This window comes from Prunus avium, chromosome 4 (genome assembly GCF_965620075.1).
Source record: "Prunus avium chromosome 4, drPruAviu1.hap1.1, whole genome shotgun sequence".
Lineage (NCBI taxonomy): Eukaryota > Viridiplantae > Streptophyta > Magnoliopsida > Rosales > Rosaceae > Prunus > Prunus avium.
This window is the reverse complement of record NC_142287.1, coordinates 17,687,765-17,712,038: the sequence shown is the minus strand read 5'-3', so window position 1 is coordinate 17,712,038 and position 24,274 is coordinate 17,687,765. Positions and strand designations below refer to the sequence as shown.

Here is a 24,274-nt window from a genome sequence, read left to right as displayed (position 1 = left end):
TGAAATTTGAAAATAATGACATAATGGCATATGTTGTAATTTTAAGGTTCTTTAATTATATTATGGTAAAAGCACGTATTATATTTTGGATTTTGGCTTAATTCTAATTAGCTAAAATTGAATTCCTATTTGCCTAAATACTAAACTATATTGTGTGTGAAAACCAAGGTCTAAAATATCGGTGATATCGGAAATATCGGTAGGCCAAAAACACGGAAATTTCGATGGAAATATCGGAATATTATCGATATCGATAAAAATTGAATAAAAACCACGGAAATTGTAAGAAAAACTTGGAAAATTTTATTGAAACTTTGTAGGATGTTTATTTAGTCAATTATCTATTAGTTTATCATAAAAAATTGGAAGGAAATGCATTGCATGATGGATTTAACTTATTTAAGTTGATTATATAGCGAGCTGGCAAACACTGTGAGTGTAGAAAATATGTAGTAATTAATGAAAAAAGATTAAACACACCATAATCATTTATATATAATGAATTACTACAATATTTTACACTTTATACATTGCATGGTAAGATACATGAGTGACTTAGTACCACATAGAGTTCCTATGAGGTTCAAATTTTTCACTATCTTCATCATCTCTATGTGTAGAGTAAGTATATTGTGAAGAGTAGTCATCAAATGTTAAATCCCCAAAATAGTTTTGAATGTAATTGTTAACATGCCACCCATATGGATCCGAGATTGGTTGACGTTGTCCATAAGCAAAATCATTTGAAGATTGAGTCTCGGATTCTTTCCATGAGTCGCTCGATTCCATCCCAATAGGAATGGGATATGAAGGGTAGGGAAATGGTTGGTTATGAGTATAACCATAATTACTACTTCCCACTTCAACAGAGTCCGAAGTTATAGATAACGAGTCATCTTCTTGACTTGACAAAGTCCCCTTGCCTCTTTCTCTATGAGTATAGTCCTTCCCTATGGCACCAATTCCTGGTCCTGCCCGCCTACTGCCATGGTCCTCATCTTGTGTTGCATGCGTGAAGTTTGCCTCACCAGTGAAGGGGCTCATAAATCCGAGAGGTGGTCCAACATAGTTTCCATATCCACCACTACCTCCAGCTCCACTATATCCTTCATCATTCCCACCTCCAGTGGTAGGTGAGTCTCCTGATCTTGTACTAGAGCTATCATTAGTATTAGCAGGATCTTGTGGTTGTGTAGGATTGGAAGAAGGTGGAATTCCAGTGTTTCTTGGTCTTGGGCGCAAAAGTTCTTCCAAAGAGTCAGCGCTGCTAGATCCCACCTCCTCCTCTAATACTCTTTCTACATTTATGCCTTTATTACGTGCTTCTTCAGCAACTCTTAGAGCTGGGTTGCCTTCATCATCATCTAAATGAAGAGGTCTAATCCATTGATAAAGTTGGTTACCCTCTATATCATCATTTTCAGCAACAATATCAAACAAATCTAGTGGGTCACCACGGTCGACATGATCTATTTCTGCTTCCTTATCTCGAATTTGAAGCTTCATGTTGTAGTAGCAATAAACTAATTTTTCCAACCTACTATGAGCCAACCTATTTCTTGGCTTTGTGTGTATGAGTGCAAATGTACTCCAATTTCTTTCACAAGCAGATGAGGAAGCTATTTGTGATAATACTTTGATTGCTAACTTTCTCACAGTTGGTGCTTCAGTCCCATACATGATCCACCATTCAGCTATAATGAAAAACAATGTTAATAAGTCTAATAACTCCAACAAATTCTATTATAAAATGATAGTGAAAAATTATTACACTCACTAGGAGACATTTTTGTTCGAGCAACAACTGATGTTGGTTCTCCAAAAGTTCTTCTTGCATCTTTAAACCATGTTAGCTGAATTCAATAAATCGTGTTAGTTTAATCCAACAATGTAATTATTATAATTTGAGTAATTGTGTACCTCATTTCCAAATTGGCCAACTGCTGGTGATGCAGGGTCTAATTTAGAGTATACATTGTGTACAGCACGTATAAGGGTACCATCATCTCCAACACCGAGTCTGTATTGGTATCGAGGATTCAAATAATATGCTATTCAAAGAAACACATACTCTCGTAAGAGAAATAATATTTATGGAACTAAAGAAATGAATTGCAAATTATGACATAATTTATACATGCTGCATGCAAATTGTGGTATAATGTTTTATACCATCGGTCATCAATTATCTTTATGACCCACCTTGCAACATGTTTTCGTTCCAAGTCCTCCTTCACTACACGCATCAACTCATATATTGCCCCCATAGCAGGATACACTTAGGTGTCAACAATCCGTAAAACTTTGTAAAGAGGTTCAAACACTTGGCACACATGTTCTGATTGAGTCCAAGAAGCATGATCAAGCACTATACTTTCCACCATACGACCTGCATTTGGGCGGTTGAAATGGTGGTGGGCCCAATCTTCGCTAGTGAATAGTTGCTTCAACCCTGATTTCTTCTTAAGTAGGCTGTCTAATGCAATATAGTTGGTGGCGAATCGAGTGGTAGCTGAACGAATAATTTCTCCTTTGCAAAATTCACGCATCTTTGCCAACAACCAACCGTGATTGTAAATATAATTTGTGATCGTTCTAGCTCTTTTTACGACATTAGCAATATTCTCTCTTTTCCCCATTGCCTCAAACATGAGATCAATACAATGTGCTGCACATGATGTCCAAAACACATTATGATGCTTCATTAACTTTTTTCCAGCTTTGACAAATGCAGAACCGTTGTCGGTCACGACTTGGACAACATTATGCTCTCCCACCTCCATGATTACATCCCTCAATAGTTTGTAAATATACTTGTAGTTCTTTATATGGTCTGAAGCATCAACGGACTTCAAAAAAATTGTCTTTCCCTTGGAGTATACCATGAAGTTTATGATAGACAATCTGGTCGGGCCAGTCCATCCGTCACACATGATTGTGCAACCATTAGTTTCCCACTTTGACCTCAACTTGTTAACATACTCGCTAATGTCTTTATACTCCATTTTCAAATATTTGTTTCTTACCTCATAGGGAGTGGGAGGTTGTACTCCAACACCGACCTGTTGACATCCCAATACCATATTTTTGAAATGATGTGATGATGCCTTCTCAGCAGGGACATTGTTATAAATAAATAACTTGCTAATTAGACGCCCCATTCCCTCCTTCACATTACCTCCAGCGAAATAACTCCAAACACTCTTTTGACGTGCTTTGGATGACTTATATAAACTGGGGGCTATTGGTGGTGTTGGTTGTGATTCTCTAACACTTGCTCCCCGTCTCATTTGTGCACCACCACTTGCCCCGGAACCTTGTGCTCTATTAGGAAGTTTATGGAGGTGTTCTCTTTCCCATGCTGACTGTTTGGAGGCACGTAATGCTTGTTTGAAATTGTGTCGCTCTTCAGGTCCCATGTCATCATTACATTCGTCCTCATTGTCATCATCATCACTTTCAACTGCTTGGCCAATGACTTCTCCTCGTAGCCCAGCTCGAATATTTTCCATTCCATATGTTTTTTTTCCTTCTGGTGTTGTTTATTTTTTAATAATGTGGTGATGAATGCCTTCACTTCAGGGGGGACATTATCGCATTGTTGGACATTATTTCCTGGATCTAATCCACTAAGATGGTACTTAAGTTGCGTCACTCCACCACTCTTCATTACCCAACCACAATATTTGCAAATTGTGCCATATTTGTTTCCGTCTATTGGGTCTCCATGTTCCCAAGCTGGATCACGTTTAGTAACTCCACTAGACATCTTAAACGTACCTATATTTATTTTTCATGGAAATTAGGTAATTATTTTTTGGCCAAAAAATATAGTAGTGACGATTATATAAGAGAACCTAAATAATAAAGTTATTCTACAGAAGAATTAAATAGGAAGTAAAGAAAATGATTGTAGGAATTTAAGTAATTATAAAAATAATATGGAATAATAAAACCTAATAATGAATAATAATCCAATTCGATAATAAAATAATAAACAACATTAAACATATTAAAATTATCCTAGGGAATAATTATACAACATTACTTAATTTAATTACTTCAAAAAATTAACATGCAAGTATTGGTTCTTAGATCACATGCACGGGTCCACACAAATTTTATGTTGTTGTATAAATTACAATAATATAAATATAAGTTTGTAAACTTACCTTAAATATGGAACCCTTTGTGTAAAGGCCAAATAGAATCTGTATAGACCAACAATAAATTAATAATTAAACAAATGTAACAAAATCTGATGAAAGCATATAAAGTCTTTAATAATGAATTAAGAGACAATAAACACACATGTAAGTGACCAAATAAAGAATAGAAAAATTTAAAACCACATGCCATTGACTAAGTAATTAATTGACACAATTTAAAATATAATACCACCAAAATTTTGGAATAGATAATAATAAACATGCAAATTAAATAACAATAATGAATGAGAATAACTTACTATAGTTCAGTTTTTTTTTAACTTGGGGGGAAATTGAGGTTGATAGATGTTGAGAATAACATGAGCATTATGTTTTGTTTTGGAGAGATGTTGAGAAATAAGGGACGGCCTTGGACCATTTGATTTTATTTGTATATATAGAAATAGGACTACCTAACTATATATATAGCAATATGACTACAACTAATTAGTTAGGTGAGCGGTTGAATGGCAGGGTAAGGGATGTAAGTTGAAACGTGGTGAGTATTTCAAAAGTAGAGACTTGAAAAGGAATGGTCAAAAGAATTCAAAACAATTTGTTTCTTGCAAAAAAAATTCAAAACAAAACCATGTATATATATAAATATTTTAGCATATTTTTCACAAAAACATAAGTGATATGGTGGTTAAGGTGTTGAAGGAGTAAAATGGGAGGGGTTTGAATCCCCTTGGCGTCTTTTTTAATATAGAAATTTATCCTATATAATAAATATTAGCTTACAGACATTTTAAAGACGTTATAAATATTACACACCGAAAATATATTCACAAACACGTACGCAGCTGAGTTGGATAAGGCGCTGGGCTGTTTCTCACAGAGGCAAGGGTTCGAATCCCTCCATGCGCAACAAGGATAATTTTCAGCATTTTTCAAGTATATCGAGATATTATCACCATTTCAGCCTTAATTTGCATGACAATATTATTAAAGTAAACTAATAATAAAATAACATTTTTAAAAAATAAAAATACAAAAACAAAAAGCCTCTCTCCCCCTTCCCGACGCAGCCCCACCCACTCAGCAACACACTAGCCACTAGCCCCTCCCCCACCTCTTCACCCTCCTCCACCATTACTTGAGCAAAATCCTCAACAACAAAAAAAACCTTAGTTATTTGTGCAGAGCTTCTTCAACCTCAGCGCGAAATTTGGGTTGAGGGTTGAGAGCTGCAAGACGAAGCCACTATTAATACCCAAAAAATGCAAATTCACCTCTAGTCTTATATCAATATGTCAGAGACAAATAACCCAAATAAGAAAACACTAATTCACCACGAATTCAGAAGAGAAAAAAAAAACAGAAACAAAATTCTAGAAAGAAAAAATAGTAAAGAAGCAGAGGGAGAGGCTTTAATCTCATACACCAAGTGAGTTTCTTTAAAAGAGAAACGATTGTCTTAAAAGGGTGGATAAGGCATCCACAACAATTGATTTTTTTTATAAAAAATTTAGCAACCACAACCAAAAAAAAAAGAGACCACATGAAAGAATCGATTAAAAAAAAATAGAGGAAACAGGGAACAGAGATTCATTTAACTGCTGCCACCAAATCCAACAAAATGAAAAAATGTTGTTTTATTTTTATTTTAGTTTATTGTTTTATTTGAAATGCTTTAAAAAAGTTTTTTTCTTAGGTCCTTAGACGTCATTTTACAAAGGGATAAATTTATCTTTAAAATTTTGAAAATAAAGTGGGTGGGAAAATAGGACAGGTGGGTGGAAATAGCAGCACTCTTGCAATATTTAACTTGAATGAATTTGTTACCTGATTTTTGGGTTTTGTTTGGAGTTTAGCCGCTTGAGGTGTGATTTTCTTTCAAGTTTTATGGCCAAAAAGATCACCAAAGAGTTAGAGGGTTCTAAGTTGATGATGAAAACTGATCGATGTTGTGAACTTGTGAATATGGCTTTCTGTTTTATAGACAGTGTGTGACTTTATTTTATTTTATTACTCTTTTCCTCTTTTAATTCTTCAGCTACCCTACAAACTCAATACTGATTAGGGAATCACATGCTGCACCTGCATCTCTGCAAACTACCATAAAGGAGACAAGACTATTTTCCCTTTTTTTTTTTTCGGGCAAACTACAAAACTCAATAGTGATTAGGGAATCACATGCCGCATCTCTGCATCTCTACACACTTAGTTGCCTAGTTCCCTAGCGGCAGCTGTATGCCATCTCTTCTTTTCAGCTTTTGCCTGACAGCTCAATATCTCTTACAGATTCTTTGCTTTATTTTTATTTGTTTGAATGTGCTTGACGACGTTTATGCAACAAGTTTGGTACGTCATTAAAAACCACCAGGAGCTAAAAACTAACACCATTTACCAAACTTCAAAATAAGAAATAAAGCTCTTCTGAGATTTCATATCTTGTTCTTTTTAATTATGTTTTCAATTCAAGTTCTTATGGGATTTTAAGTTGAGTGGTTAATCTTCATCAAATGGGTCTCTTTTCTTACTTGACGAGTAAACCTTGGATTTTTTGTGAGTTTCAACTATTATATGGTTTTCTCATCCACCCTACCCCATGCTTGGATAATTGTGTATACATACGGTAAATTCCACCGAATATACCCCGGGAGTTTGAGGAAAAAAGTGGTGAATGAAGAACACAAATCTAGTTTGTTTCCATGATTCTGAAAAGTGTTGGGAAAATTGGCTCGCATAAAGGATACAAACTTTTGGACCAGCGACCGGTCGCAGGACATTTGTGATCGGTCGGTTTTACACAGAATCGAAGTCTGGAGCAGAAACAACCAACGACCGGTCGCCAGCTTATTCCGACCGGTCGCATGAGGTCGAGCACGAATGTAGTAGACTCTGCCTAAAAGCGACCGGTCGCACAGTGTCTTGCGACCGGTCGCCCAGCACGTGCTGTTTCGGATTTCTCGAGTTTTGAACTCTAATTTCAAGGGCTATCGCCTCCCACCCACTTGCAAGGACCCTAGGGGTCACTTCTAAGTCAGAAGAAGGTTGGCAATCAGTTGGGAGGTTTGAGGAAGCATTAAAGGACATTGGAAGACTTGTTTCAAGGTGTAGCTACCTTATGGTTCTATATAGGGTGGCTGCACAAGTAGCCATCAATACATAGCTTGTGGCTGGCCTAATCTGTGGTCTATGTCAGGTATTCAAGGGCAGAACGTGGGAGACAAAGCAAGGGTCTTCTCTCAAGTCTATGGGCTTATGTATTAAAGGAAAGAGGGAGCAAGTCTGAAAAGAGTGAGAGAGTTTAAGAGAGCTCAAGTAGCTGGAAACTAGTGAGTCAAGAGGAGGAGAGAATTCTCAAGTGTATCAAGGTGTGAGCAAGGGTATGAGAGAAACAGATTGTGAGGGTAGTGTTCTAAGGGGGTTTCTGTGTAAACCAAAGTTGTAACCTATCTTCATTAGTGAAATTTCTCAAGGGGATCACCAAAGAGGATGTAGGCAAATTGCTGAACCTCTATAAACACTTGTGTCATTTGTGCTTGATTATTTCCTGTGTGTGTGTGTAAGATTCATCCATCATTGAGTCTTGTCCAAAGTCCATCAACAACAAGGTCTAAAGGGGAGTGAGTTGGTTCTAATTCACAACAAAAAGAAAAAAGAAACTATATTGTTATGTAGAAATTTGTTTGTTACTTGTGCATTGTTGCTATTATCATTTGGGGATCAGCAAAGAACGTATATAATTTTATAAGTTTTTTTCTCATATTTTTAAAATTGTTTTTCATTCTTAGAATCAAAGTCATTGAGATTCAAGCAAATAACTTCATATTATAGGCAAATCTTTGAAAAATAAGAATTGGCCAAAATTAAGAACTTAGCATGCACATGTATTTCGGGTTTTCTCTTATACCATGATCATCTTTATTGCATTTGACTCTTTCACATTGTTCTTGAATTACTTTAACTAGTTAACTAGCCTCTCTGCACGCGCTTCCGCGCCTGCGAGAGGCTTTTTTTTTTTTTTTTTTTTAATTTTAATTTTAAATTTATTTTAGAATTTAAAAAGATAATGGATAGTTGTGTTCCATAAAAATAGGATCCATTATCTGATTTTTCTTTTAATTTTAATTTTTTTTAATATGAAAAAGTATGAATTTACCATATTATCCTCATTTAATTAATAATTTCAATTTTTAATGTTTGCATTAACTAAGGGCATTTTCTGGTATTTTGAATGTTTCACCATTCTCTGCCTTTTGCTTTATATATATAGATTAGCATGAAACGCATTGGAAATTTATATAAAACCAAATAAAACACCGAATTTTTGAAAGATTTGATGACTATCTCTATACACATCTATATGGAACAGACTTTCCCATTCCAATTTTCTCCGCATTTTGTTCTTTAATCATTTTTGTTCTTTTGGTTCTTTCTCTTTCCTATTGTCTTTTTCATTAAAATTTGTTTCCTTTTGAAAAAAAAAAAAAAAAAAGATGTGTAAGTGGAAAGAGAAAGAACAAAAAATTACAAAATTTATTAAAAAAAATTAAAAAGCAAAAGGGAGTATAAGGGAAGAAAAGGGGAGTGAGATAAAATCAACTCCCATAAAAAAAGGGCATATAAACATATATTTACTACCGATTATCATATTAGACATCTATATAAAAATGGCATTTAAACATATATACCGATTATGTTATTGGAGGTAATTAAAATATAAAAAAAGTTTACCGAAAGAAAAAATGCTGAGCTCCAAGTCACATTAACAATTTAACAGATAAAAAATAATAATTGCATGATTTATTTAATCACAAAAAGCCTACAACAATAGGCTTTCATAAATTTTCATATAATTGTAAATTCATATAATAAAAGAGCAACCAATTAAACGCCTCATTATAAAAGAAAATCCAACTGTCATGGTGAGTACATGGCATAATTATAATTCTCAAATAATATAACTTTGTTTAGATAATTGAGAAAACTACTAAGAAAAAGATTAGTAAGATTTACTACCTACCTAAATCCTCAACACTAGCATCAACGTCATCAATCAACCACGGAAGCTAATCCGAATAGGGCTAAACATTCTCTACATGTGCGAATTGCCTTTGGTAAGTATTGTAGAGACTTCTTTCAAATGCCTTAAAGTTGAACATCAAGTCGTTTGGATAGATAGTTGACTCATCAATGTATCTAGACTCGAGCAGACTCTCAGGCAACAATGGCATTGATGGAGCTCTAACACCAATTGGTTGTGGGTGCCTAGTATTTGGATATTTGGTCACTTCTTCATGGGGACTACTTCCAGTGTTTTGTGTTATGAACAATTCCATAACGAAGATGCAGCCGCCTTCTATGCATCAATCAAGAATTTTCCGATCATAACTAAACGATGTTTGAAAAATAATATCATAGATTACAAAATCGCCATTCAGTTTTGCAATGGTTGACGAATATCAGCTCGGCACTCTAACATATGAATATAAGACATTCAATCGGAATGTTCTGCTGAAGTTCTACGTGAACATTCCCAGGGTAACATTTCGTTGTGATTGCGAGGTTACTGTAAGAGGCTGCAACATTCCTTTATCCAACTCTACCATCGTATTTATCCTTGGCCTCCATACTTCATCGTTTGGTAACGCCCCAGGATTTTGTAGTAGGGCGATGCCCAAATGTAGACATCGAGCAGTTGTTGGGGCAGAATTGTTTTCCCCCAGTACATGATGTTCACTATCATATGTACCTCCCCTTGGATAATGATACTTGGAAACAGTGGATATGGATACTTGGACATGTCGAAACACGAGCACCCTCGGTGGGGTGTTTCATAGGCCCTTGGCCAAGCAGTCTGCCCTCGTAGGACTTTTCGTAGACGCACGAGTATTGAGGATTCTACTGTGTGGCCTGGTGAGCCCAGTCCCCCAGTTGGACAGCTTGTCCCTGGCCACATGGTTGTTGAGGATTTCTCCATGTTGTCTAGTCAAATGATCCCCGAGTTGGATTGTTTTCCCCTGGTACATGATGATGGTGTGAGGTCTGTATATATATATATATTTAATACACATTAAATATATGTGGATTTGTTTTCGAGTTGTGATTCTTGAACTTATGCTTCGTGAGTACTCTGCACAGGTATGAACGTTTGATTTATAGTTTGGAAAGTGAGAACTAATATGGGTTTTGAGCTCTTTTACGTTGAAACTACGATTGGTATTATCTTGTGTCATAATGTAATTAGTTGAATTTGTCTTTGATTTGAAGTTGTGAATACCAAAAGCTATTGATTATACAAGCAAGTGGATATAACACTTGTAGCTCCATCTAGAAAGTGTTGTTCGGCAACATATGCCTTGGATAAGGTCTGGTTGAGGGAAAGAACTGATAAAAGGAAAGGAACTTATAAAGTGTTCAGTATGTGCCTTGTCGAATTTGATGTTGTAAATGAATCTAAATTTAATCGTTGGTATTACTTTAAATAATCGTATATTATCTGAATCGTGATTGTTGATTTAAGAACTACGCATAGCTTGATCCCTCACAAAGGGGTACGTAGGTAGTCTGGAGTTTAACCTAGGTGTAGCCGCAAAATAAACTTTTTGAGCTGTACTTGTATTGTTCTAAGTGTGAAAATGAATTTTGGAAGAATAAGCAAGATATTTTCTGATTGCTGTTACGATAATTGCTACGGGTGTATGGATTTACAAATGAGTTCAAAAGCAAGAACGTTTTAGAAAATGTTTGGTTATAAGGCCGGAGGCCTGTTTGTTTGTTGTGTGTAACGTACTTTGTGCATCATGAAGTTTGGTGATTTTAAACAGTGTTTTTGACAGGTTGAAAATTTTGGTAAAGTCCATTTTTCAAGGGAGACTCTGCCGAAATTTCAATAGAAGTCTCGGCCCTCTTTTCCTTTGTTTTAGGGGAAGAGGATGTTTGTAATTAGTAAGTGGGCCCAGCATCGGTTGGATGTTAGAAAAACCACAGGATCCATCACGGATTCCGAGAAATTCGGGACGGGTCTGGTCATACACATGGCTTTATTGGCATTTCTACTCCATTGCAAATAGCTAGTGTGCATCAATAAGACCGTGCTACTTCGCTCTTCGGATTCGGAACAAGTCGACATCCCAAAACCAAAACAATTGGAGTTATTAGTCAGTTCAATTTCTGATGACCAAAACAAAATAGTAGGCCTAGAAAGAGATAAGGCACATGACTTCCATTACCATTTTAATGCTCCATTTCAAATAGCTAGTGTACGTGCATCCCTAAAATTGGTTCCCAAAACCAAAATAATTGGAGTTATTAGTCAGTTCAATTTCTTACCAAAATCAAATAGTAGGCCTAGAAAGAGATAAGGCACATGGCTTCCATTGCCATTTCTTCTCCATTGCAAATACTAATTTGCATGACCAAGATCGTGCTACATCATGTCGCTCTTCCAGTTTGGGAGATGTCACTGTCCGTCATTTCATGCCTAAATTCAGACTCATCCATTAATTTTTAATAGTGTAAAGTTCTAACTAGGATACCAATTTTTTTATACAAGCGATTATATGGTTGGGGAAGAGTTTTTATCAAAAATAGCCAAAATTTACCCCATACTTTCATGAATGTCAGTTTTTGTAAAAACTTTCAAACGTAGCAAAAAAACCCACTTAAATAGACTTAAATAGCCTTAAGTTAAAACTAATTTACATCTCAGAGTTATAACCAATTGAAACCATTTGCATTGTGGTTTAAAGAGAGAGAGGAATGGTTCATTAACAATAATAAAACTAGTAGATAATTATATTACTGGGAGGAGAAAAAAATTGTTGGACAAAATAAGCATACAGAGTTTATATAAAAGATATTTTTTAATTTTTAATTTTTTCGAAACCAAATTTGTCTTTCATTAAAGAGAAGGTATGGTTATTCTGTTGATAGGGTAGATGATGTTCGGCTAGGCGAAGTTGAACAAGTTTGCTTTAAAACCACTGTTGGAAAGAAGCAAGTTTTTCTCCTCTCGTTTTCCTTCTTATTGACCAAAAAAATAAATAATTCCCTTTCCTTGTTATTGCTGGTAAATTAAATTTCAAATGATTTAGAATGGTTATTCTCTTTCTCGTTTAATGTTTTGATAAATTCTATTCTAATCATGAATTTAGGCTTCATTCCTTCTTTTATTTGTTTTTAATTTTGAGGGCATTTTGAGTTTATTTAAGTGAGTTTTTGGCTATTTTTGAAAGTTTTATAAAAATTGACATTTATGAAAGTAAGGGGTAAATTTTGGCTATTTTTGATAAAAATTCGTGGGGGAATTGAACCTAGGAACTCAGGTACTTGGATAAATACTCTAATCACTTTAACTACAAGCCCCTTCCTAATTAGCCTAACATTTGTTCTATTATTCATACCCATAGAACACTTCCAATCTTGCACGTTGAATTATAAAACACATTACTTTTTACTTTTTTAACAAACACATCAACATTCTCCATTGCAAATTAAATTAGTACCAAATACCAAACAATATATTACGTACCCATATAGTATGTAGGCCTTAAATTTGGCTATAATCAAACAAAATACACCATTTTTTGTATTTCCTTTAAAATCTATGTGTTTTTTAATACACAAACTTTTATGAAGTCTTTTAAAGTCGTGATTAAATACATCCAAATTGGAATGGAGTTTAAAAAGTCTGAATTGAATACATCCATAATTGTATAGACTTTTATAAAATCATGATTGAATACACCTAAATTTTTAAACTTCTTTAAAATATTTTTAAAAATATCAATTGAATACACCCCCCTTAGTTTATACTTTTCTAGAAAGGCCTGCACGTACATAGAGCTTAGGTTTGCAATCAGAACCCTATTGCAATTTTCAATTCTTTCATTTTGGCATTAAGTTCCACGCCTATATAAATTTATCTGGATTGCCATGCTATCCCGCACTAATTAATCTCTGGAGCCAAATACATGGATTTGAGTAATGAAATGAGTTCTGCCGAGCTACTCCAAGCTCAAGCCCACATTTGGAATTGCATTTTCAGCTTCATAAACCCTATGTCTCTCAAATGTGCAGTTCAACTAGGTATACCTGACATCATAAAAAAACATGGAAATCCCATGAGCCTTTCTGAGCTTATATCTGCATTGCCAATCCACCCAAAAAAATCCAATTGTGTCTATCGGCTCATGCGAATCTTAGTGCACTCGGGCTTCTTCAGTCGCCAAAAGCTGAGTGAACTTGATGAGGAAGAAGGTTATGTGCTGACGGATGCTTCCAGGCTCCTTCTTAAGGACGATCCCTTAAGCGCAAGACCCTTCTTACTTGGCCTGCTTGATCCTTTAATGACCAAACCATGGCATTACTTTAGCACTTGGTTCCAAAATGATGACCCTACAGCATGTGTCACTGCGCATGGGACAACGTTTTGGGATTTCGGGTACCTTGAGCCAAGTCTTTCCCACATTTTCAATGATGCCATGGCTAGTGATGCTCGACTAATCTCGAAGGTGGTGAGTAATGAGTACAAGGGGGTGTTTGAGGGATTGGAGTCCTTGGTTGATGTTGGGGGTGGTATAGGAACCATGGCCAAGGCCATTGCTGATGTATTTCCCCATGTGGAATGCATTGTATTTGATCTCCCACATGTGGTCGCTGACCTAAAAGGGAGTAAGAACTTGAAATTTTTTGGAGGGGACATGTTTGAGGCCATTCCTCCCACAGATGCAATTTTAATGAAGGTACGTACATCTCGGAGATTATGTTACCCCCAATCAAGTTGAGATCTTCTTATTATACACGAGCAGTTGAGAGCGAATCAGTTAGTAAGTTAATATGACATTGAAAATTCATTCTCATTGTAGAATGTGATTTCATGGTCTATGGTGATATTTTAGATCCCTTCTTCTAGTGCCTGATTACATTATACCATATTCCATTTTTATTATAGCACTGACTAGTATCATATAATAATGTTATACTTAGTTCTTTGTTTGAGTCTATATATTTTGAACTTATAATACAAGTAAAAATACTAGAATGGGGGAATGATGGCTGCCATATATCTCTTAATAATTGTTTAAGATAGGGCAAATTCTTTATTTGTATATCCGTCTCTTACAAATGGTGATTGCTCATGACTAGCAGTGGATATTGCATGACTGGTCTGATGAAGAATGTATAAAAATACTTCAGCGATCTAAAGAGGCAATTACAAGGAAGGAAAAGAAAGGCAAGGTGATTATCGTCGACATGGTAATGAAGCAGAAGGGAGATGACCAATCAATTGAGACGCAACTCTTCTTCGATATGTTGATGATGGTGTTGGTTACAGGAAAAGAAAGGACTGAGAAAGAATGGGCTAAGCTATTTTCTGATGCAGGTTTCAGTGACTATAAGATGACTCCCATTTGCGGTTTAAGGTCTCTAATTGAGGTTTATCCTTGATATTCTCCTCTCTGGCTTGTATTGGTTTGGAATAATTTGGAATAATTTACATATACGCTTGTAATATTCATGTTTAAGCCAATTGAGGTTTATCCGTGAATTGTATTGGCAGAGTTTGGCGAATAAAGTTGTTTTTGCATGTTGCTTGGGTATAATTATAACTTTCCCCAAAGGCCAAGCAGGAACACAATGGCCCATATGCCATTTTAGCTTAGGTAAGTTTCCCCAAACAATAACTTTCTACTCCAAATTCATTTAATTCTAAACCATCATTAGGAGGTACTCTTTAAGCTTTTATTGGGGAGCCCCAAAAGCAGAGTCAAATTTCTAAGTTAACAAGCATTTTGGCTATTAGATACAAAAGGAAAATTTAATTCCAACATTGAAGCAAATCCTAAAGGGATTAATTAATGTGAAACTAAATTTGAACATGATGCATCTATTGTTACTCTGAAAAGCGGGGAAAAAAAATGATACTACACCTCCATCTAAGCAATTTGAAAATTCTAGGAGTGACAACCACTACACCAGAACATATCATTTACGGCGCACAAAGCACGCCGTCAAGTGTCATTCACGACGCAAGGCCGTAAATGATGTTCCTCAATTACGACATGTTTTTCCAGTCGCAAATAATCTCACGAAAAACACACTGTAAATCTTATTAAGGCATGCATATAACGTCGTTATAATTACTTTAGACGGCTTGCATAGTGAGCCGTAATTCAGTAGAAGCAATTACAACATGCAGTGTTTGTCATAAATGAAGACTATTGATTAGCAATTACGGCTTATTATGTATGCTGTGATAGGTTATTATTATTATTTTTAATAATAAATCTCATGTTGATTTTATCCTGTCATAAAAAATAAAAAAAAATACCTGTTACCTATTAAAAAACTCAAAATTTATAAAACCAGTGCCATCTAACACAGTATTAAAGAATAAAATAGATATCGAACAAGAATGAGATTAATGAAGGCATTAAACTCCACGTGCTTGGATTAATCAATAGAAATTTTCAAATACAAAAACATAACATTTGATTCATGAACTGAAGCACCAAATGTCAATAGAGCCATACAAAAAAGACCAAGCAATTTCCATAGATACTAAGCAGCAGTGAGTGCAGTGGCTAACGCTCCCAGCCCTAGTGTTAGTAGTTGATCATTTCCTCTCAGCAAACCAGCTTCTTGCTGAAACATCATCCAGAAAAAATAATGAAAATACATGAGTAAATCCACTCCAAAATTACTGAGCAATCTGTTATTCTTAGTACACTCAACATTAAAGACTATCTATCTATCTCATATCCCACTTACACAACCATAGAAAAAAAGGTAAGCAAATTCATACTTACAAAGATCAGCAAAACGTCAACAACATAATGATTACCTCCATCAACAGCTAGTCGAAGGTGATGAACTTGATTGGCCATGCAGGGTCTTGCATCTATAGCTACTCTTTCAACGGCAGTCCATCTGCCTGTGGAATAGGAAGAAAGAAAGTTTGATAAAACTCGCTTAGATTCAGAAACCACTAGTACTTGCAAATGAAGCTCGGCAGGAACTATTGGATAGAATATATGTAAAGCCAATATAAGATTAGTAGATGGATAAAAGTAGCAACTGACTTAATCCAAAAGTTAGAGGTGCAAGTAAAGCAGGGCATAAGAGTCGAGGCTTAAAGCATATAATGTGTCAGAAAAAATGGAAACAACAAGAAATAGAAAGTAACTGTGAAAATAAAATAATGTAGATTATAACTCAATTGGAGATGTCTTCGAACCATAGCTGCATCAGTAATATATATGTCAGATCCACAAAACATTCATAACCATCTGACTATCCAAACTGAAAGATAACAAATGCAGCAAGTCTGTGTTAGGTGAGATGCAGTTGAATGACTCGAGGCTAATTTGTGTTAGGGAATAAATTTGTGTTTCATGTGCTCATTTAAAAAAGAGATATCTTTAAAGAAATCGTGTTGCTCACTTTTTTGCTCTACTAATCGGCCTTTTTGAATCACCCAAGCATCAAGAGCAAGCTTTTTATAAGCCCTCTCAATCACTTTCTCCTCAATAGTTTATATACTGTTTGAAAATGAAAATCATGGTTTGATAAAGAACTATGCCAGCAATGCATAGCTGGAAATGTATCATCTCAGGGCTCCGCCCTTGGAAAAGGATCTTCCCCGTCTCCAAATCCTGTACACAAAAGAAATCAGGATAAAAGGTGAAATAACAGTGGTTATCTTTGGAAAATTGATGAACAGAGAGAATATTAGCAGAGGCATTAGGACAGTAAAGGGTGTGAGATAAAGGATAGGTAGAAGAAGGAGAAGAAACATAGGATGTGCCAACTTGAAGAATTCCCAAACCTGTACCACCAAGCTCCCCATTAACGTTGTCAGTTCCCCGGTACTCCCGAGAATGAGAAAGCTGACTCAAATCATTAGTGATATGAGAGTTGGCACCGGAATCAGTAAGCCACTGAGAAGAGGAAGAGCCGCCAAGGGGAGCAGCAATACCAGCAGAAGATTGAGCAGCATAAGCAATAAGACGCTGAGCCAGGACTTTGCCTTCATAGGAAAGATTGAGACGGTTGAAACAATCAATAGGATAGTGACCATAACGGTGCAGATTTGCATTGCACGCGACCTGGAGCAGCAAAATTGGGAGGCGCAGACGAAGAAGCACTAACAGAACCACCAGGAGCAGCACCAAGAAGACGAGGTGCATGGGAAGACAAGCCGCGACCAAAGCTAGGAGAAAAACCGGAAGAAGAACTGGAACCGGAACCACGAGAAAAACTGCCGCGAGAAAAACCAGAAAAACCACGGCCGCCGCGGGGGGAAAAGGAACCACGACCGCGGAAACCACCACGACCACGAGCAGCAGCGAGAACGGTAGCACCAGTGTCACCAGGAGGTGGTAGAGATTGAAGACGGCATTCCGCACTTAAGAGAAGAGCCTCCAACGCAGCATAGGTGATGGGAGTGTCACGAGCTTGAGCAGAAGCAGCAGTAGTTTCATACATGGGCCCAACATTATTCATAATAATGGCGACAAGATCATCATCATTGAAAGGAGAACCAGACAACGCAAGAGTATCAGAGAGAGCATTGACCTTGTCAAGATAGTCGGCAATGGAAAGGTCACCGCGAGTAGTCCGCATAAGATCACTGCGGAGCTGCAAAATACGATTGTGCGACTGAGAAGCATAGCGGTTTTCCAACGAAACCCAGGTAGAACGAGCAAAAGTCGACAGAGCAACAGTAGACAAGACAGTGGAAGAAAGAGAAGAATTCAACCAAGAAAGAACTTGTTGGTCTTGCTGGATCCAGTCTTCATACGCAGGATTAACAGATTTAGTGAGTTTGCCTTCAGCATCAGTCAGAAAGGCAGCATGACAAATGCTAGAACTATCAACAAAAGAGAGAAGATTGCGACTGCGAAGCAAAGGAACGATCTGTGCACGCCAGAGAGGGAAATTGGTGCGATCAAGTTTGATAGCAAAAAAATTGGAGATATTAGAGGAGGATGCCATGAAGACAGAAGAGCTTGAAGCAGCAGAAGAAGACATGAAGTGACGAAAGAAAAAAAAAACAACGAAGTCGTTAGACTCTGTGTTGCTCTGATACCATGAAAGAATCTTTGTTTTCTTATATTCCAAAAACAGATATTACAATCTATTTATACACAAGGTATATGAATGTAAACCTTTCAGTTACTACATAACTGAAATGTATTTACAACCTAATAATATCATAACAGTAGCAAGCATCATAACATAAATGTATTTACAACCTAATAATATCATAACAGCAAAAACAATTACATGCTGGCATTCATTGGCTTTAAACCACCCGTTACTAGTCAGGACTATGGTAACTGCCTAACAAGGTTTATCATCACTATCATAAAGAATGACAATATCTGCAGTAGCAAGACCAAGTCCCCCAGCTCTGATAGAAACACTGGAAGCAATGGCTTAAGTGCTTTTGGTGAACAAAATCCAGGTATGAGAATTGCTCCTCCCTGCAAGGTCACAAACATAACATATTAGGATTAATATAGACCATTCACTGGAAAACATTTAGAATACACAAGACATGGAACTTATTTGGAACAAAAGAATCTGGCCACATTAACAATCTAAACTATTTTCTCACATTCTTCTTCCTACTCTCCTAATCCCTGGAAGTAGATATACCAACTCATACTAATTTAATATATGAAGCAAGAGAACTGAACTTACAAACCCTTGAGAAAGCTTCCCAAGAAACCTGTTGAACAGAAGCTAACATACAATGTTATACACTTGGAGTCAATAACAGAACATGAAATACTCGACTATCATTGACAGCAATAACAAGCTCAGATATAAGAGATTCGATATCTTCCTCATCTATGACTAAGACCACAATGTTAGCAACCTCCCTTGCCAACTTTTGAACTTCCTAACATTTCCAAAGCAACAATATTTCAAATTCAGCCCATTCTTTACCAGATCCTAAGTTCGGCAGTATATGCCCATTCTTTGTCCATTGCTATAGTGAACAACTTGTTAACTGATCCTGTTTAAAGCAACACGTTACACATATATTTTCATAGAGAATTGTTCATCCTGTTACAAATATATCACAGCAGTTAACACAAGTTCAGAATAATTACTGGTGCACACAGAAAATCAAATGATCCTCAAGAAGGCTCAGATTGTGACACATGTCATGCTTAGCTTGCTTTGACTGTTACATGTTAGAGTTTGTTATTGAGAGAGAGTTGTGTTTCTCTCTTGTATAAAAAGTATATTCTTGTAATGATTTTCATTCAAGTCAATAAAATCAGAAAGTTCCAGATTCACTTTTCTCTTCGATTCTCTAATCTTAGACTTTTCTCAGTATCCAAACACATAATACCTTATTTACTGATCAGATCCCAATTCGAATAAGATATCAAATTAAAATTTCAAGCAACAACTAAAATTCTAGCACACCTGCCCACCCAATACAAACCAATGATTGAAGTGTGTCAAACAAAGTGGGTAGAATATTTTCAGGTATGTTTCATTCTCCGAAATGAGGTATTTATAATATAAGGTTACAAACCCTAACAAGGTTATACTAGGAAATAAGCTAAAGTCCTAATTACATAATATCTATACAAAAAAAGGAAATAAATAAAATCATAATATACTAGGAAGTAAATCTCCTAATTACACTAGGATCTCGCTAACACTCCCCCTCAAGTTGGAGCAAAGATGTCGCACATGCCCAACTTGTCAAGCGAGTTGAGGAAGATACTGGAAGAGACAGCTTTTGTAAGGACATCGGCTAACTGATACTCAGAGTTGATGAACGGGAAGGAAACAATCTTCGCATCCAACTTCTCTTTAATGAAATTTCGATCAACCTCCACATGCTTTGTATGATCATGTTGCACCGGGTTATGTGCAATTGCAATTGCAGTCTTATTGTCACAATATAAATCCATGGGCTTCTGTGGCCCAAAACCAAGATCTCTCAACAATCTCCTCAACCATAGTAACTCACATACGCCGTGAGCTATCCCACGATACTCGGCCTCAGCACTAGATCGAGACACCACTTTTTGTTTCTTACTTCTCCAAGTAACAAGGTTACCACCAACAAACATGAAATACCCAGACGTAGAATGCCTATCAGTGGCTGAACCAGCCCAATCAGCATCAGTATACCCTTCCACATCTATATGACCATATTTGGAAAACAACAATCCCTTGCCAGGAGTTACTTTCATATACCTTAAAATACGAGTCACAACCAACATCTGATCTACACTAGGAGAGTGCATAAACTGACTCACCATACTTACAGAATATGCAATGTCTGGACGGGTATGAGCTAAATAAATCAACTTCCCCACAAGTCATTGATAACGTTCTTTATCAGTCGGAACTTGATCAGGATATAACCCCAACTTATGATTCTGCTCACTAGGGGTATTAATCGGTTTACAATCCAACATCCTAGTCTCTGCAAGTAAATCCAAAACATACTTTCTTTGGGATAGAAAAATACCATGTTTAGACCTGACAACTTCAATCCCAAGAAAGTACTTTAAATCACCCAATGATTTCATATCGAACTTGGAAGCCAGATACTTCTAAAGACTCTGTATTTCTACATGATTATCTCCAGTCACAATCATATCATCAACATAAATAATTAAAGCCGTTAACTTACCTTTATGACGCTTCAGAAACAAAGTATGATCAAAGTTACTTTGCACATACCCAAACTTTTTCATGGATGAAGCAAATCTTCCAAACCACGCTCTTGGAGACTGCTTTAATCTATACAATGACTTCCGCAGCCGACATACAACACCCTCCTTAGTGGTCACAGGAATACCGGGAGGAAGATCCATATAAATTTCTTCCTGGAGGTCACCATGTAGAAAATCATTTTTGACATCAAACTACAATAAAGGCCAATCGTGGTTAGTAGCAAGAGATAAAAGCACACGCATAGTGTTGAGCTTTGCCACTGGGGCAAATGTCTCCAGATAATCCACTCCATATGTCTGAGTATACCCCTTGGCTACCAATCTAGCCTTGTAACGATCAATAGAACCATCAGCTTTATGCTTCAAAGTAAACACTCATCTACATTCAACTGCTTTCTTCCCTTAGGGCAAAGAAACTAAATCCCACGTCTTATTCTTGTTCAAGGCATCCATTTTCACATTTATGGCAAGGCATCCATTTCCACATTCATGGCATCCGTCCATTTGGGGTTAGATAGAGCATCTTGTAGTTTAGTTGGCACACATACACTAAATAATTGACACAAATATGATGCATATGACTTAGATAAACGATGAGTTGTCACATAATGGCTAATGGGATATTTAGATTTGGCATGTATATCAGGAGAATATTGTACTTTGGGTTTCCCACGAGTAGTTCGTGGGGGTAATTAATAAGTAGACACAAACAGATCATCAGACATTACCTCACTTGACTCAGTATCACGATTTGACTGGGGCAATGGTAGGGCAGAGGGGGGTCTTGTATCAATCTCATCTACACAAGAGTCCCTAGTATCACTGTCACGTTCTTCTGGGGTAGAGCAAAATTCCTCCAAAAAATCAACCTGTGACCGATCGTGACCTTCTGTGCGATCGGTCACGTCCAAGTAGTCATTGTTGTCAGTCATCGGGGCATGCAACCGGTCGTGACCTTCTGCGCAACCGGTCATTTCAAGGCAAGTTCTATCGCGATCGGTCGCTTCCTCTGCACAACCGGTCGTTTCCAGGTAGGTTCTATCGTGACCGGTCGCTTCCTCTGCGCAACTGGTCGTTTCCATTTCGTGAGAAATTCCTTCACATGCATCTTCACGTCCAAGATCTTCCACTCCAACACTCTTCAATTCACTCCCCCTCTCCCCCTGAATTGAAGAGGAGGGAGAAACATAATACGGTACTTCTTCATGAAAAGTGACATCCAAAGTAACATGTACCTTCTGAGTTGGAGGGTGATAACACTTATAACCCTTCTGAATATTAGAATAGCCAATGAAGACGCAGCGGAGAGCACACAGATCAAGTTTACTCCGTTGATGGGAGTAGACATGAACATAAGCAACACACTCAAACACCTTCGGAGCTAACTTAGAGACCGAAACCGGAGAAGTATGGGCACACAACACATAAATCAAGAACCCGACTAGGAGTCCGATTAATCAAATAGGCCGCAGCTAAAACACCATGGCCTCAAAGGTGATGGGGAACAGACATGTCCAATAGAAGGGAGCGGGCAACTTCAAGTAACTGATGATTCTTGCGTTCAGACACACCATTTTGCTGAGAAGTGAATGGAGTAGTAGTTTGGGGGATAATGCCTTGATCACGGAAGAAATGGGTCAAGATATTATTCACATATTCACCTCCGTTATCAGTCCGAAGCACCTTGACTCGAACGTACATGAAACTGAGTAGACAGCATGGCACAAAATTCAGGAAGAATAGAAGCAACATCATGTTTATTCTTCATCAAATATACCCATGTTAAGTGAGTGCAGTCATCAATAAATGTAACAAACCAACGGAAGCCATTAGAAGTCACACGAGCAGGTCCCCATACATCCAAATGTACTAAATCAAAAGGCTTTGTAGCTTTACTGTCACTCAATGGAAACACAGCACGATGACTCTTGGCCAAAATACATGTCTCACACTTAAAACTAGACTCATCACAAGAGCGGAATAAAGATGGAAACGAACGTTTAAGGTAGCTAAATGACGGGTGTCCCAAGCGATGATGCCATAACCAAATTAGTTGTTTGTCTTTGACACCACAACTTTGAACAGTATTAACGACACGATCATGAATTGGTGCAGAAGGCAATGTCAAATAATATAACCCCCCTATCCGTTTACCATGCCCAATAGTCTCGTGAGTCTTGAAATCCTGAAAAGAGCAATGTGTAGGATAGAAAGTAGCAGAAGCATTAAGTGTATCAAGTAATCGACCAACAGATAACAAGTTACAATGGATATTGGGAACTAATAACGCATGAGACAAAGACAGAGTAGGAGTGAGAGAGATTGTGCCCTCGCCAGTAATTGGAGAGGGCAAGCCATTAGCACTAGTTATGTATGGGTCACGGGTGTTACTAGACAACTCATCAAAAAATTTAGCATCATAAGTCATATGATTAGAAGCACCAGTGTCAATTATCCAAGTATTGGAGCCAGTACGTGGAATAGAGTCAGAACCACACAATTTTGCAGAAGAAGCAACAACAACACCAACAATGGAGTTATCACCCATGATTGCAGTAGAAACTCAATAGATCACGGCAGAGTATACAACTGAACACAACAGAGAATATTTTTAGGTATGTTTCATTCTCTGAAATGAGGTATTTATAATACAAGGTTACAAACCCTAGCAGGGTTATACTAGGAAAGCAGCTAAAGTCCTAATTACATAATATCTATACAAAAAAAAGGAAATAAATAAAATCCTAATATACTAGAAAGTAAATCTCCTAATTACACTAGGATCTCTCTAACAAAGTGCCCACCCAAGAACATTAAGGTTGAAGTGTTGTATTCTTAAGCTACCGATAATCCCCAAATTTGAGTTGAAGATAACAATTTACACTCTGACATAAGTTGGAAGGATGATTTCTCTTTTTCGGTAACCATGAGGAGAAATTTTCACATTAATCAAAATTACTCTCTAAAAATAAAACAAATATACAAATTTCTAAATACTAACGCACAACTAGAACCCAAATTCAATCAAATAAAATTAGAAATACAAGTAGAATCTTGGATTCAATCAAATAAAATCAAACATTCACATAGAATCCATAATAAAAGCAAGCTACGGACATCTAGAATTCAAATCAATCCTAAACTGATATGAAAACTTTGTATCAAGCATGGAGGTTAGGGCTTTTGAAAATCGCACCTTGGGAACTGTCATTGAGCCTTCAACTTCGAAGCAATTGGCCTCGAGCAGTTGTCTTCTAGTTGATGAGGAGTTAAAGCTCTTGAATGTTTGATCGGTGCATAAATTACATATCATTTTGTACCCTTCTAGCTTATGATTTGGTTATGTTTTTGAGTTAAACTTGTGCTTTTAATCCTTTTTGTGTTTATCTTTCAGTT

At 36.8% G+C, this 24,274-nt stretch overlaps 3 protein-coding genes across 4 annotated transcripts; 1 reads left to right on the top strand and 2 right to left on the bottom strand.

Moving 5' to 3' along the window:
• Nucleotides 1–483: 483 nt before the first annotated feature.
• Nucleotides 484–2,383, bottom strand: LOC110769452 (uncharacterized). 2 transcript variants are annotated; one of them, XM_088252810.1, is made up of 4 exons: nt 2,203–2,383; nt 1,921–2,020; nt 1,778–1,853; nt 484–1,694 (listed from the first exon to the last, which is right to left on the bottom strand). In XM_088252810.1, exons 1-4 carry the CDS (start codon nt 2,265–2,267, stop codon nt 556–558), a joined length of 1,380 nt encoding a protein of 459 aa, XP_088108936.1. In that variant the 5' UTR covers nt 2,268–2,383; the 3' UTR covers nt 484–555. The 2 variants fall into 2 exon arrangements, with proteins under 2 accessions (XP_088108936.1, XP_088108937.1); XM_088252811.1 differs by having other exon boundaries at nt 1,921–2,051; nt 2,203–2,334.
• Nucleotides 2,280–3,512, bottom strand: LOC148294939 (uncharacterized). The gene has a single exon (XM_088252315.1). It carries the CDS (start codon nt 3,510–3,512, stop codon nt 2,280–2,282), a length of 1,233 nt encoding a protein of 410 aa, XP_088108441.1.
• Nucleotides 3,513–13,080: 9,568 nt separating this feature from the next.
• On the top strand, nt 13,081–14,748 carry LOC110769592 (trans-resveratrol di-O-methyltransferase-like). Its single transcript, XM_021973636.2, has 2 exons — nt 13,081–13,903; nt 14,310–14,748. Exons 1-2 carry the CDS (start codon nt 13,133–13,135, stop codon nt 14,607–14,609), a joined length of 1,071 nt encoding a protein of 356 aa, XP_021829328.1. The 5' UTR covers nt 13,081–13,132; the 3' UTR covers nt 14,610–14,748.
• The last annotated feature ends 9,526 nt before the right edge of the window (nt 14,749–24,274 follow it).